Raw genomic sequence first — 16,701 nt, forward strand, 5'->3', positions numbered from 1 at the left:
CAGCTGAGATAAATATCCATCTACACCTGGGATCTGTTCTTGTCTGGAATGCATCTTTAATGGTTAGTTATGGTGGCCAAATTCGGTAGCCGAATTAAATCCAGCACAAAGGCAGGTGAAGCAAATGGATGGTTGACTCCTCACAGGATGCCAGTGTTACCCAGCAAGCAAGCCAGCAACACTAGCCAAAACCCGAAAATACATACATGGCATACATTTACACACAGTAACACCTGTGTGACAAATTCTCTGACCACCTTTCAGTGGGGCTTATTTATACCAGTATTTAGTGCTTATCACTTATGATTACATTACATGGGACAGACCTTTCCTCTGTGCAAGCTGAGCCGCTTAGTAGCAGTAAATGAGGTGTTTGCGATGATGTGACCAGCTTTACGTGTCACAAAAGAAGCATCGTTTGCATTTGCTAACTTTGTATGCATTATGTCTACTCAGTTACATCTGATATTAATACTGGTGTCAAAACTCACAGCTCCACCCTTTGGGAAAGGTTTTCTGCAAGATTTTGGAGTGTGTCTATAGAAATTTGTGGCCATTTAGTCAAAAGAGCATTTGTAAGGTCTGGCACTAATGTTGGATATATTTGTTGAGTTTTATTGATGTTAAATGCTCATGATGATTCACAGGAGAGGAATCAGAGTCTGAACTCGACCATCCTCACGCTCTCGTCACAGTTCGGCCAGCTGCAGGTTCATGAGGAGGAGCTCAACTCCATGCTTAAACTAAAAGTAACTCTCTCTCTTGTTCTTCATTATACTAGTACATACACTGATCAGCCATAACATTAAAACCACTGACACTGTCCATTTTATCAGCTCCACTTACCATATAGGAGCACTTTGGAGTTCTACAATTACTGACTGTAGTCCATCTGTTTCTCTACATACTTTTTAACCTGCTTTCATGCTGTTCTTCAATGGTCAGGACCCCCACAGGACCACTACAGAGCAGGTATTATTTGGGTGGTGGATCATTCTCACCACTGCAGTGACACTGACATGATGGGTGGTGTTAGTGTGTGTTGTGCTGGTATGAGTGGATCAGACACAGCAGCACTGTCCACTCACTGTCCACTCTATTAGACACTCCTACCTAGTTGGTCCACTTTGTAGATGTAAAGTCAGAGACGATCGCTCATCTATTGCTGCTGTTTGAGTTGGTCATCTTCTAGACCTTCATCAGTGGTCACAGAATGCTGCCCACGAGGCACTATTGGCTGGATATATTTTTGGTTGGTGGACTTCTCAGTCCAGCAGTGACAGTGAGGTGTTTAAAAACTCCATCGGCATCTCTGTGTCTGATCCACTCATACCAGCACAACACACACTAACACACCACCACCATGTCAGTGTCACTGCAGTGCTGAGAATAATACCTACTCTGTGGTGGTCCTGACCATTTAGGAACAGCATGAAAGGGGGCTAACAAAGATGGAGTACAGTCAGTAATTGTAGAAGTACTAAGTGCTCCTATATGGTAAGTGGAGCTAATAACATGGACAGTGAGTGTAGAAACAAGGAGGTGGTTTTAATGTCATGGCTGATCGGTGTACACTCAGCCTGCACAATATTTTATAATAGCATATGCATTTCAGGACAAAGACCTCATGGAGGCCACTAATCACATCCTATCCCTGACTGATCGGCTACGGGAGTTAGAGACATCACTGAAAGCATCTCAGGCACATGAGCGAAAATTGTTACGGGAAACAGAGGAGTACAAGCGTCGCTTTAGAGACGCCAGACGTGATAATACTCAACTCAAAGGTACAGATGAGTCTTTCTTGATTATGCTGTATGACCAGTAGGTGTCAGAAACACTATTTCAATGAAGAATGAAGTGAATATTTTGAGAATATATTTTTATATTAATAATATTTTTTTCTGTTAAGTTAAGAATTCAATTAGATTTGCAAAAAAAAAGTTTAATTCCATTAACTTGTTCGGGGTCGCGGCAGGTCCGGTTCGACTGGGAAACTGGATGTGACTCAGAACTACCCTGGGCCATTTATTTGCCGCATTAATAATAATAAGTTTGATTTATTTTACATAACCCTTACACATATACATTTTAATAGTCTACTTATGTTCATATTTTTGCTACAAAGTCAAAAGTCATGTGTGTAAATTTGAAGTGGATACCGATCAACCATAACATTCCGTTTTATCAGCTCCACTTACCAAATAGAAGCACTTTGTAGTTCTACAATTACTGACTGTGGTCCATCTGTTTCTCTGCATACTGTTTAACCTGCTTTCACCCTGTTCTTCAATGGTCAGGGCACCCACAGGACCACCACAGAGTAGGTATTTTGGGTGGTGGGTCATTCTCAGCACTGCAGTGACACTGACATGGTGGTAGTGTGTTAGTGTGTGTTGTGCTGGTATGAATGGATCAGACACAGCAGTGCTGCTGGAGTTTTTAAATACCGTGTCCACTCACTGTCCACTCTATTAGACACTCCTACCTAGTTGGTCCACCTTGTAGATGTAAAGTCAGAGACGATCGCTCATCTATTGCTGCTGTCTGAGTTGGTCATCTTTTAGACCCTCACCAGTGGTCACAGGACGTTGCCCACGGGGCGCTGTTGGCCGAGAGACACTGCGCATGGAGGGTCAAACCCCCCTCAATGTTATTCCTCAGCCCTGTGCAGACGACACGCAGTCAGTACAGCCTGCATTTTTCACCTGCACGAGCCGAATTCATACACCGAGAGACACTGCGCACGGAGGGTCACACCCCCCTCAATGTTATTCCTCAGCCCTGTCAAACGTTGTTCATACTGCCGCCCAACCCAGTCGGAAAGGTAGAGCTGCGTTTCGATACGATGCATCTAGAAACCCAACTCTGGTGCTCTAGCGTACTTTACCGCTGCGCCATCTGAGCGGCTAGAAATCCGTACTTTAATAACATTTATTGGATTCACTGTCTGAAATTTAAACATGTTACTTTTAAGCTAAAACTTTTATTGGAGCTTGTTGGCAAACCTTGGTAAAACTAAACACCAAGTGACATGATGTGTATGCAAATTGTGTTGTGTAAATTTTTATAATAGACATTGCTTATTTTATAGGCAGAAAGACAAGATCGATCCAATTCTCTTTTTGAGACAAAATGTGTCATTTTTTTCTAGACAACCTTCAAGAGAAGACTTTGGAAAACAACAGCCAGAGAGAGGAGCTCATTCGGCTTAAACAAGAAAACCAGATTCTCAGAAAAGAACTTTCACTAGCAGGTACAACAATAGGCACGTACATTTACATATTGATAAACTATACACTGATCAGTCATAACATTAAAACCACCTCCTTGTTTCTACACTCGCTGTCCATTTTATCAGCTCCACTTACCATATAGAAGCACTTTGTAGTTCTACAATTACTGACTGTAGTCCATCTATTTATCTACATACATTTTTAGCCTGCTTTCACCCTGTTCTTCAATGGTCAGGACCACCACAGAGCAGGTATTATTTAGGTGGTGGATCATTCTCAGCACTGCAGTGACACTGATAGGTGGTGGTTTTTTAGTGTGTGTTGTGCTGGTATGAGTGGATCAGACACAGCAGCGCTGCTGGAGTTTTTAAATACCGTGTCCACTCACTGTCCACTCTATTAGACACTCCTACCTAGTTAGTCCACCTTGTAGATGTAAAGTCAGAGACGATCGCTCATCTATTGCTGCTGTTTGAGTTGGTCATCTTCTAGACCTTGATCAGTGGTCACAGGATATTTTTGGTTGGTGGACTGTTCTCAGTCCAGCAGTGACGGTGAGGTGTTTAAAAACTCCATCAGCATTGCTGTGTCTGATCCACTCATACCAGCACAACACACACTAACACACCACCACCATGTCGGTGTTACTGCAGTGCTGAGAATGATCCACCACCTAAATAATACCTGCTCTGTGGTGGTCCTGTGGGGGTCCTGACCATTGAAGAACGGGGTGAAAGCAGGCTAAAAATGTATGTAGAGAAACAGATGGACTACAGTCAGTAATTGTAGAACTACAAAGTGCTCCTATATGGTAAGTGGAGCTGATAAAATGGACAGTGAGTGTAGAAACAAGGAGGTGGTTTTAATGTTATGCCTTAGCACAGTTGTACCTTTACTGTCCTGTGTCACCTTCACGTGCACAGATTCATACAGGCTGAGCATGTTTTATTTATTAAGAGTTTACCATGTTTACTGTTAGATGACTTTGGTCACTGTGCTTCCCACTGTGTTTGTGTTTCCCAGGTGAAGGGGAAAGCTGGAAAGACGAGTTAATTGCACTGGCGCGTTCAAAGCAAGAGCGAACCGAGTCTGAGCTCCTCTGTCTGCGACAGGTACTTTCTATCAAACATTTTAATAAAATAAGCTTTTATTGCTGATGATATCAAGTGTACAGTGTAAGTCGCAAAGTATCCGGACACCTAACTAGGAGTGTGTTGCACATTCCATCCCGAAAACAGGTCCCTGTATTTTTCATCACATGGTTTTATGGAGCTTGCTATACACCAATTAGGCATAACATTATGACCACCTTCCTAATATTGTCTTGGTCCCCCTTTTGCTGCCAAAACAGCCCGGACAAGTCGAGGCATGGGCTCCACTAGACCCCTGAAGGTGTGCTGTGGTATCTGGCACCCAGATGTTAGCAGCAGATCCTTTAACTCCTGTAAGTTGTGAGGTGGAGCCTCCATGGATCAAACTTGTTTGTCCAGCACATCCCACAGATGCTCGATTGGATTGAGATCTGGGGAATTTGGAGGCCAAGTCAACACCTCAAACTCGTTGTTGTGCTCCTCAAACCGTTCCTGAAGCATTTTTGCTTTGTGTTCGGGTGCATTACCCCGCTGAAAGAGGCCACAGCCATCAGGGAATACTGTTTCCATGAAAGGGTGTACATGGTCTGCATATGTGCTTAGGTAGGTGGTACGTGTCAAAGTAACATCCACATGGATGGCAGGACCCAAGGTTTCCAGCAGAACTTTGCCCAAAGCATCACACTGCCTCCGCCGGGCAGCCTTCTTCCCATAGTGCATCCTGGTGCCGTGTGTTCCCCAGGTAAGCGACGCACACACACCCGGCCGTCCACGTGATGTAAAAGGAAACGTGATTCATCAGACCAGGCCACCTTCTTCCATTGCTCCGTGGTCCAGTTCCGATGCTCACGTGCCCATTGTTGCTGCTTTCAGCGGTGGACAACCTGATTGGTCTGTGGCTACGCAGCCCCATACGCAACAAACTGTGATGCACTGTGTATTCTGACACCTTTTTATCAGAACCAGCATTAACTTCTTCAGCAATTTGAGCTACAGGAGCTCGTCTGTTGGATCGGACCACACAGCCGCCCATGATCCTGTCGCCGGTTACCCACTGTTCCTTCCTTGAACCACTTTTGGTAGATACTGCCCACTGTAGACCGGGAACCCCCCACAAGAGCTGCAGTTTTGAAGATGCTCTGACCCAGTTGTCTAGCCATCACAATTTGGCCCTTGTCAAACTCGCTCAAATCCTTACGCTCGCCCATTTTTCCTGCTTCTAACACATCAAATTTGAGGATAAAATGTTCACTCGCTGCCTAATATATCCCACCCACTAACAGGTGCCGTGATGAAGAGATAATCAGTGTTATTCCTTTCACCTGTCAGTGCTCATAATGTTATGCCATGTTGCTGTCATACTTTTGGCCAGTTGCTAGTTTTACTAGTTTCATTCAAAATCACCTAATTTCTCAAGTGTTATGGTAGCAATGTGAGCACGTATGGAATGTCTTCCCTAAATGCTTGCTAAATGTCAGTTATTATGTAGTTAAATCATTTTTGCCTTCTTATTTATTTTCAGCGTTCACATAGTTTACTGGTTTTTCAACATTCTCTCAGTATTTACCCACTGCCCCCCAGGTGGCTTAGTCAGCCAAGAGCTCGATCTTATTTGCCTTAATTTCCCTGTGTACTCTGGCAACCTCTGGTGCTTGCATAACATCCACATTACATTACATTACTTCGCTTCTCGATATTCCTATACCACTCATGTTACAAAAGGTCACAGTTTTAGCAGGAAGGATAAGGTTCAGTGATGGTGGGCTGGATTGGAAGTTTAAATATTTGTAACATTATGACCACTGACAGCTGAAGCGAATAACACTGATTATCTCTTCATCACGGCACCTGTTAGTGGGTGGGATACATTAGGCACCAAGTGAACATTTTATCCTCAAAATTGATGTGTTAGAAGCAGGAAAAATGGGTCGAAGGGTCGAAAGTGCCAACAATGGGCACATCAGCATCGGAACTGGACCACGATGCAATGGAAGAAGGTGGCCTGGTCTGATGAATCACGTTTCCTTTTACATCACGTGGACAGCCGGGTGCGTGTGCGTCGCTTAACTGGGGAACACACGGCACCAGGATGCACTATGGGAAGAAGGCAAGCCGGCAGAGGCAGTGTGATGCTTTGGGCAAAGTTCTGCTGGAAAATCTTGGGTCCTGCCATCCATGTGGATGTTACTTTGACACGTACCACCTACCTTAGCATTGCTGCAGACCGTGTACACCCTTTCATGGAAACCGTATTCCCTGATGGCTGTGGCCTCTTTCAGCAGGATAATGCGCCCTAACACAAAGCAAAAATGCTTCAGGAACGGTTTGAGGAGCACAACAACATGTTTGAGGTGTTGACTCGGCCTCCAAATTCCCCAGATCTCGATCCAATCGAGCATCTGTGGGATGTGCTGGACAAACAAGTCCGATCCATGGAGGCCCCACCTCACAACTTACAGGAGTTAAAGGATCTGCTGCTAACATCTTGGTGCCAGATACCACAGCACACCTAGTGGGGGTCTAGTGGAGGTCATGCCTCGACGGAAGCAAAAGGGGGACCAACACAATATTAGGAAGGTGGTCATAATGTTATGCCTGATCGGTGTATGTCGGACAAGGAATGCCTGGTTAGCCATCAGCGTTCACCAGTTAATCCCAGTGGGGTTTAATGGGTTTGTTGTGTGTGTCGTTGCAGGTGTGTGAGAACCAGCAGAATGACCTTCATCTCCTTAAGCTCAACCACGATAGCACCAGAGAGACTCTGAGACAGTATGAAAGTCAAATGACACTTGAAAAGTAAGAAGTATTACAGTTAGCTTAAAACCCCAAAAATTACAGCAAGAGAGCAGTGATCAAGTCTCACCAGGGCCACCAGTCTGTCAAGCGCTCCACCTTGTGTCCTAGACTATTGGCTGTTTCTTAAGCATGAAAGGCTTGATAGGGGTTCCTCTCCTTGCCAATGCAACACTGACACCTACTGTTGGAGAAATACAACAGAGGGCATAGCGTGTTTCTCTGTACGTCCTGAGGCTCCTTCTGACCAGTGTAAAGAAGCAGCTGGTGGGTTTAAACGTGTTGCCGGGGGTGTGTGCTTGTCTGTGGGCTTTCTCAGACATGTAACTGGCAGATGTTGCTGGAGTGCACAAGAAACTTGGGTATAAAAATACAACGTTAAATCAGAAGAAGTTGGTACGGCATGGAATATGCAGATAATAAAAAACACAGAGTTTCTTACATTTACTTTGACTTTTATTTGATTGCAGACAGGATGAACCTGAGATATTTCATGTTCTGTCTGCTCAATTTCATTTCATTTATTAATAAACATCCATTCCTGCATTTCAGGCCTGCAACACATTCCAAAAAAAGTTGGGACAGTAAAGCATTTACCACTTTGTAATAATGCCATTCCTTTTCACCACACTTAAAAGACGTTTTGGCACCGATGATACCAAGTGATTTAGTGTTTCAGCTTTTATTTTGTCTCATTCTTTCTGCAAACACGTCTTAAGATGTACAACAGTACGGGGTCGTCGTTGTCACATTTTATTTATCAAATTATCAAAATTCTCCACACATTCTCTATTGGGGACAGATCAGGACTGCAGGCAGGCCAGTCCAGTACCCGTACCCTCTTCTTCTGCAGCCATGCCTTTGTAATGTGTTTGTCTTGTTGAAAAATGCAAGGACGTCCCTGGAAAAGATGACGTCTTGAAGGCAGCACATGTTGCTCTAAGATCTCAATGTACTTTTCTGCATTAATGCTGCCATCACAGAAGTGTAAATGACCTTTGTCGAGGACACTGACACAGCTCCATACCATGACAGACCCTGGCTTTTGGACTTGTTGCTGATAACGGTCTGGATGGTCTTTTTTGTCTTTGGTCCGGAGCACATGACGTCCATTTTTTCCTAAAAAAAAAAAAAAAAAAAGACCTGGAATGCTGATTCATTTGACCACAATACACATTTCCACTGTGTGATGGTCCATCCTAGATGCCTCTGAGCCCAGATAAGTCGACGCCGCTTCTGGACATAGTTAACATAAGGCTTCTTTTTTGTACAGTAAAGTTTAAGTGGCATTTGTGCATGTAACTCTGTATTGTAGTGCTTGACAAAGGTTTGCCAAAGTAATACCTCACCCATGTGGTTATATCAGCTATTATTGAGTGGCGGTTCTTGATGCAGTGCCGTCTGAGGGATCGAAGATCACGGGCGTTCAGCTTAAGCTTGCACCCTTGGCCTTTACACACTGAAATTCCTCCCGATTCCTTGAATCGTTTAATGATATTATGCACTGTAGAGGGAGAAATATGCAAATCCCTTCCAATCTTTCTTTGAGGTACATTGTTTTTAAACATTTCAATCATTTTCTCACATATTTGTTGACAAACTGGAGATCCTCTGATCATCTTTGCTCATCAAAGACTCAGCCTTTCCTGGATGCGGCTTTTGTACCAAACCACGATTACAATCAGCCCCGGTTCTGGACTGCTTTGCTTGGGGGGGCAGTAAAACCTAATGAGGGGGCATGTTGATAGTCATGTTTTTGAAGCCAGAAATATATTCAAGGCTTGATTTGTGCATGAATGATGACAGCCAAGCTATTGATACTGGCTTAAAGTGATGTATGAGGTAAAGAAATAAAAATGCATGTTTTCGAACTTAAACTTAAAACCCAATGATTAAAAAATACATGTTGATTATGTAAATGGAGAAAAAAGATTATCTAATTGTATTTCATTTTAATACGCCCCCTTAATTAAATTGCCATTACTAATAGAACAACTCTATTTCTTGAAAGGCTTTAATACAAATTTAAGTCAAAGCTGACAAATGTACCTACACACAGACTGAGAATATTCAAACGTGGAAATAGGAATGAGTGAGAATATTTATATTATTGGGAAATTAAAATATAAAGAAAACAAAAGAATACTAATTCTGTAAAAAAAAAGTGTTTACCAGTATACCTGCCTCTCGCTCACACTAACAGAACATATACTGCCGAACTGAACTGTTTGGGGCAGTCTGCCGATTTTTATATGACTCAAAGAGCCAATCAGGAATAAGCAAGGAAATATCTTCACACTGTAAAACAAAATGCATTTTTGTGATTGGTTCAGAGATCATTTTAAAAATAGCCGTTGCTTGCATTGTGCTTGGGGGGGCAAAGACACAATTTGGGGGGGCAATGCCCCCCTCAGCCCCCCCCTAGCGCCGGCCCTGATTACAATCACCTGTTGACATCACATCATTATTTCGTTTTTTTCACTTCATTACTAGCCCTAAATTGCCCCCGTCACACTTTTTTTGGAATGTGTTGCAGGTCTGAAATGCAGGAATGGATGTTATTAATAAATGAAATGAAGTTGAGCAGACAAAACATGAAATATCTCAGGTTCAGACTGTCTGCAATCAAATAAAAATCAAATCAAAGTAAATGTAAGGAACACAGCATTTTTATTTCATTTGCATTTTCCATACTGTCCCAACTTTTTCTGATGTGGGGTTGTAAATAAAGTTAAAGAAACATCATGCTTAGTGTTAATGAAAATGTTTTTGTGATTTTAGGATTGGTAATGTAACTGGACCAAGTGCTTTAGAACACAGTAACTATAAGGGAACAGTGGAGGATCAACTGATAGGAGAGTGCTCTAGCAGAAGCATAGATGTGCCACCAATCTCCCTTCAGCATCCTAAACATTTAAATAATCACTCCTTAATTACCACTATATCAGAAAACTTAGCATCCAATCAGAATACAGTGAGTGAAGACTTCACCAGCTTTGAGATAAAGGGACAGGACAGAAATTCCAAAACTTCCAAAGCGTCAGCTGAGCCAGGTTCCACTTTCCACCACTGCAGAGACTGTGGTAATTGTTCATCAGAGAATAGTGCGGTGGACCTCATAGCCATCATTAACAACAGTTCAGGGACAGAAGAATCAGTGCTGCTGGTGGATTTCAGTCCTAAAGATCAGCATTGCTCTTGGTAGGAACCACAGGCAGATGTTAAACAATGCTTTACTAAGCATTCACTAACACTATATGACCAAAAGTATGTGGACACTACAGTAAAGTCCTCCAACTTTAAAGCCTTAAAGACATGGTTTTATGAGATTGGATTGGAGGATTCTCAGTGACCTAAACAGAGCCCTAACCTTCACCACACAAAACATCTTTGGAATGAATTAAAACACTGTGAGCCAGACCTTATTTACTTGTATGCATTTTACCATTTATCTCCCAGTGATAGTGCTGTAGTTGCAGCAGCAATGAGGAATCCCTTCGGCCCTCTCACCTTCAGACATAGCCAGTCATCTCTGTATAGGCGCCTGGCCGGTCGATAGCAGAGCTAAGATTTGAAGCTGGAAGCTCGAGATCTCTCGATTTGCGCCACCTGAATGCCCATACAAATGCCTTTTACAAATGCCAGGTGGTGCAGCGGGATATTCCGCTAGCACACCAGCGCCGAGATTCTGAACTTTTAGGTTCGAAACTCTGCATTGCCACCGGTCGGCTGGGCGCCATCTACCGGACACAATTGGCAGTGCCTGCCGTGTGTGATGACCGGACTATGTGAGTAGGGTCTTAAAATGCTGTGTAAGGACTCTGACTGGCGGATAGAGGCAGGAAAGGGTTAAATTTAGGGCTGCGCGTGGGTCGGCAAAGGATTGGGGGTCCCCAATGGACAAATTGACTACACTACATTGGAAAAAATGCATATAAAATGTGTCATGGTCATGGTCCACATACTTTTGGCTAAATAATGTATTTCCTTTTGTATTTGCTAATAGTATTTATATTGCAGCAAGCTCTCTGACAAAAGTTTTAATTTATTACCAAGTTCAGGGAATGTGACCTGTGTGTACGTGGACTGCGCTACACCCTCACCACGGAGACAGTTGAGCCCTGGTTTAGAGGATTCAGCGTTCAGTACGACTGCAAAGAGCAACCAGGTGTTTCATCCACATTAATTTATATATATATACAGTGTATCACAAAAGTGAGTACACCCCTCACATTTCTGCAGATATTTAAGTATATCTTTTCATGGGACAACACTGACAAAATGACACTTTGACACAATGAAAAGTAGTCTGTGTGCAGCTTATATAACAGTGTAAATTTATTCTTCCCTTAAAATAACTCAATATACAGCCATTAATGTCTAAACCACCGGCAACAAAAGTGAGTACACCCCTAAGAGACTACACCCCTAAATGTCCAAATTGAGCACTGCTTGTCATTTTCCCTCCAAAATGTCATGTGACTCATTAGTGTTACTAGGTCTCAGGTGTGCATAGGGAGCAGGTGTGTTCAATTTAGTAGTACAGCTCTCACACTCTCTCATACTGGTCACTGAAAGCTCCAACATGGCACCTCATGGCAAAGAACTCTCTGAGGATCTTAAAAGACGAATTGTTGCACTACATGAAGATGGCCAAGGCTACAAGAAGATTGCCAACACCCTGAAACTGAGCTGCAGCACAGTGGCCAAGATCATCCAGCGTTTTAAAAGAGCAGGGTCCACTCAGAACAGACCTCGCGTTGGTCGTCCAAAGAAGCTGAGTGCACGTGCTTAGCGTCACATCCAACTGCTGTCTTTGAAAGATAGGCGCAGGAGTGCTGTCAGCATTGCTGCAGAGATTGAAAAGGTGGGGGGTCAGCCTGTCAGTGCTCAGACCATACGCCGCACACTACATCAAATTGGTCTGCATGGCTGTCACCCCAGAAGGAAGCCTCTTCTGAAGTCTCTACACAAGAAAGCCCGCAAACAGTTTGCTGAAGACATGTCAACAAAGGACATGGATTACTGGAACCATGTCCTATGGTCTGATGAGACCAAGATTAATTTTTTTGGTTCAGATGGTCTCAAGCATGTGTGGCGGCAATCAGGTGAGGAGTACAAAGATAAGTGTGTCATGCCTACAGTCAAGCATGGTGGTGGGAATGCCATGGTCTGGGGCTGCATGAGTGCAGCAGGTGTTGGGGAGTTAAATTTCATTGAGGGACACATGAACTCCAATATGTACTGTGAAATACTGAAGCAGAGCATGATCCCCTCCCTCCGGAAACTGGGTCGCAGGGCAGTGTTCCAGCATGATAATGACCCCAAACACACCTCTAAGACGACCACTGCTTTATTGAAGAGGCTGAGGGTAAAGGTGATGGACTGGCCAAGCATGTCTCCAGACCTAAACCCAATAGAACATCTTTGGGGCATCCTCAAGCGGAAGGTGGAGGAGCGCAAAGTCTCGAATATCCGCCAGCTCCGTGATGTCGTCATGGAGGAGTGGAAAAGCATTCCAGTGGCAACCTGTGAAGCTCTGGTAAACTCCATGCCCAGGAGAGTTAAGGCAGTTCTGGGAAACAATGGTGGCCACACAAAATATTGACACTTCAGGAACTTTCACTAAGGGGTGTACTCACTTTTGTTGCTGGTGGTTTAGACATTAATGGCTGTATATTGAGTTATTTTGAGGGAAGAATAAATTTACACTGTTATATAAGCTGCACACAGACTACTTTTCATTGTGTCAAAGTGTCATTTTGTCAGTGTTGTCCCATGAAAAGATATACTTAAATATCTGCAGAAATGTGAGGGGTGTACTCACTTTTGTGATACACTGTATATATATATATATATATATATATATATATATATATATATATATATATATATATATATACACACACACTGATCAGCCATAACATTAAAACCACCTCCTTGTTTCTACACTCACTGTCCATTTTATCTGCTTCACTTACCTTATAGAAGCACTTTGTAGTTCTACAATTACTGACTGTAGTCCATCTGTTTCTGCATGCTTTGTTACCCCCCTTACATGCTGTTCTTCAATCGTCAGGACCCCCACAGGACCACTATAGGTACTATTTAGGTGGTGGGTCATTCTCAGCACTGCAGTGACACTGACCACTGTTGTGCTGACCACTGATGAAGGTCTAGAAGATGACCAACTCAAACAGCAGCAATAGATGAGCGATCGTCTCTGACTTTACATCTGCAAGGTGGACCAACTAGGTAGGAGTGTCTAATAGAGTGGACAGTGAGTGGACACAGTATTTAAAAACTCCAGCAGCGCTGCTGTGTCTGATCCACTCATACCAGCACAACACACACTAACACACCACCACCATGTCAGTGTCACTGCAGTGCTGAGAATGATCCACCATCTAAATAATACCTGCTCTGTGGTGGTGCTGTGGGTGTCCTGACCATTGAAGAACAGGGTGAAAAAGGGCTAAAAAAGTATGTAGAGAAACAGATGGACTACAGTCAGTAATTGTAGAACTACAAAGTGCTTCTATATGGTAAGTGGAGCTGATAAAATGGACAGTGAGTGTAGAAACAAGGAGGTGGTTTTAATGTTATGGCTGATCACTGTATGTTCATATAATAATGGAATGTGACTGGAGTCGTAAATTTCTGATTTCATGAAGTCATCTGGCTGACCATATTAAAATATTCAAACTCCACTTGATTCAATTACAGCTTCTGATGTTTATTTCCTTTTTTTCTTCAAACAGGAATTTACCTCATCTACAAGTCGCTTGCAGCGCCTGCTGGCAGAATCGCAGCAAATGGTAGCTAGTCTCGAACGCTCATCTGGAAAACCTCTGAGTGAAACCTCAAGCCCAGCATTAAGCTCCACTCCGAACCCCTCCCCGAGTCCTGTTCTGAGCCCCACTCCCCGCTTTTACTCTGTCTGCAGCCCTACTGAAACCGTTAACAATAGGACAAGTCGCAGCCACACCCAGTCCCCTGAAAATGGAAGACAACAGGCAAGAATGGTACATGTAAATTTACTTCTTCAAAAATTCCATGGTTCACATGCTTTTTTTTTCTTAACTATTTACACCGATCAGCCATAACATTAAAACCACCTCCTTGTATCAGCTCCACTTACCATATAGAAGCACTTTGTAGTTCTACAATTACTGACTGTAGGCCATCTATTTCTTTACATACTTTATTAGCCTGTTTTCACCCTGTTCTTCAATGGTCTGGACCACCACAGAGTAGGTATTATTTGGGTGGTGGATGATTCTCAGCACTGCAGTGACACTGACATGGTGGTGGTGTGTTATTGTGTGTTGTGCTGGTATGAGTGGATCAGACACAGCAATGCTGATGAAGTTTTTAAACTCATCACTGTCACAGCGGGATTGAAAATAGTCCACCAACCAAAAATGACCACTGATGATGGTCTAGAAGATGACCAACTCAAACAGCAGCAATAGATGAGCGATCGTCTCTGATTTTACATCTACAAGGTGAACCAATTAGATAGGAGAAATTCCAGCAGCGCTGCTGTGTTTGATCCACTCATACCAGCACAACACACACTAACACACCACCACCATCAGTGTCACTACAGTGCTAAGAATGATCCACCAACTAAATAATACCTGCTCTGTAGTGGTCCTGGGAGAGTCCTGACCATTGAAGAACAGCATGAAAGGAGGCTAACAAAGCATGTAGAGAAACAGATGGACTACAGTCAGTAATTGTAGAACTACAAAGTGCTTCTATATGGTAAGTGGAGCTGATAAATGGACAGTGAGTGTAGAAACAAGGAGGTGGTTTTAATGTTACGGCTGATCGGTGTATATTTACAACGTTTTACTATAAAATTTGCAACTAATCTGTTTGTTTGTTTACTTTAGGAGGATGAGAATGGTAGACCTGAAATACAGAAAATCAGCAGTTCCCAGAATTTGTCCAGTGGATTGTTCGATTGTAGTCTCTCTGTGACAGCCAGCGACTCAGGACTGCCACACTGATACTGTCCCCGACACATCTCACATGGACACTGACATCCAGCATTCCTTCAAACTGCCAGTCTGTTTTACTGCAAATAAATGCATTTTAAGCCAATTGAAGATATTTTTACTACTATGAATTAACATTATACATTTAATGTTATTACTAAACTAATTGCAGACTTGCTCGTAATGTGGTCCTGTTCCCCATTTTTAAACTTTTTTGGTTAAACCTGTTTGACCACATGACTGAGAGGTGCTACTCATTTCGTCAGTCCTGTTTGGCTCTCATCAGACCTGTTTACTGCATAGTGGGGGTTTCAGTCTGGAGTTTAACACTTTTTAAAGAATTTTTACTTCTACGTACATTCTGCAACGTAGTGATGAGGATGCCGTCCTGCATTATTTAATCTGTCAGGATTTCTGGCTGTTTTAAAACCACTGGACTTCACCACAGGAGCCTCACCTCAGGGATTTGGACACACACTGAAGGTATTTTAGATATGCTGTACACATGTTGAGTTGGCATTTTGTTATCATGTGGGATTTGTTTTATACACGATTGATATGACTTTGTACAGGATTTGTAATAAAATAATTCAAATGTTATATATGTTATATTTTAATCTTAATTTTTTAAGATTTACAAAACAATTGATTTAATGTTTTATATGCTTAACATTATGACCACTGACAGGTGAAGTGAATAACACTGATTCTCTTCATCACAGCACCTGTTAGTGGGTGGGATATATTAGGCAGCAAGTGAACATTTTATCCTCAAAGTTGATGTTAGAAGCAGTTAATATGGGCAAGCATAATGATTTGAGCGAGTTTGACAAGGGCCAAATTGTGATCCCGGTCTGCAGTGGTCAGTATCTATCAAAAGTGGTCAAAGGAAGGAGCCAAGGCTCATTGATGCATGTGGGGAGCGAAGGCTGGCCCGTGTGGTCCGATCCAACAGATGAGCTCAAATTTCTGAAGAAGTTAATGCTGGTTCTGATAGAAAGGTGTCAGAATACACAGTGCATCACAGTTGCAGGGCTGTTTTGGCAGCAATATGGGGATCAACACCATATTAGGAAGGTGGTCATTATGTTATGTCTGATCGGTGTATGTGTACACAGTACCACGGGCATTATTGTAAATTTGACCCCTATTTTATGGCTATAAAGGGAGCTATGTCTGTGGGAATTTGTGCTCAATCAATTGAAAGATCATTTGTAAGGTGAAGCATTGTGCAGTTAGGGTCGGGCTCTGTGTAGGCCACTGAAGATGTTCCACACCAAACCTGTCAGATCGTTTGTTTTTGGACGTCACTTTTTTATGCTGGAACAAATTTATAAGCTTTTCTAAACTTTTAAGGACATAATTGTATTTGTTATAACTGATTTTATACACTTCTTAGCAGTGGGTGTGGCTAAAATACCCATATAATTTAAGTGCAAAAACGGACCTCATAATTAAGAGGGGTGGGGGTGGAGTTATACCTTTTGCCATATTTTCTCTGTATATTAGAAAAAAAAATCTTAAATAGTTGGTCGTTTTAATTGGACTGGAGGACTAAAATCTGTTTTTGTTTTG

At 42.7% G+C, this 16,701-nt stretch overlaps 1 protein-coding gene across 3 annotated transcripts in view; it reads left to right on the top strand.

The window, feature by feature from the left end:
• ccdc62 (coiled-coil domain containing 62) overlaps nucleotides 1-15,232 on the top strand; it is a 21,604-nt gene extending 6,372 nt beyond the window's left edge. For 2 of the 3 annotated variants that reach the window (XM_063014464.1, XM_063014465.1), the window contains exons 9-17: nucleotides 648-749; nucleotides 1,616-1,787; nucleotides 3,155-3,256; nucleotides 4,260-4,348; nucleotides 7,023-7,123; nucleotides 9,902-10,321; nucleotides 11,177-11,288; nucleotides 13,882-14,145; nucleotides 15,022-15,232. In XM_063014464.1, the coding sequence (XP_062870534.1) occupies nucleotides 648-749; nucleotides 1,616-1,787; nucleotides 3,155-3,256; nucleotides 4,260-4,348; nucleotides 7,023-7,123; nucleotides 9,902-10,321; nucleotides 11,177-11,288; nucleotides 13,882-14,145; nucleotides 15,022-15,138 (1,479 nt within the window). In that variant the 3' untranslated portion in view covers nucleotides 15,139-15,232. The remainder of the gene's footprint in view (nucleotides 1-647; nucleotides 750-1,615; nucleotides 1,788-3,154; nucleotides 3,257-4,259; nucleotides 4,349-7,022; nucleotides 7,124-9,901; nucleotides 10,322-11,176; nucleotides 11,289-13,881; nucleotides 14,146-15,021) is intronic. The other variant, XM_063014466.1, reaches the window with a different exon arrangement.
• The last annotated feature ends 1,469 nt before the right edge of the window (nucleotides 15,233-16,701 follow it).

Source organism: Trichomycterus rosablanca, chromosome 18 (assembly GCF_030014385.1).
Source record: "Trichomycterus rosablanca isolate fTriRos1 chromosome 18, fTriRos1.hap1, whole genome shotgun sequence".
NCBI classification, from domain to species: domain Eukaryota; kingdom Metazoa; phylum Chordata; class Actinopteri; order Siluriformes; family Trichomycteridae; genus Trichomycterus; species Trichomycterus rosablanca.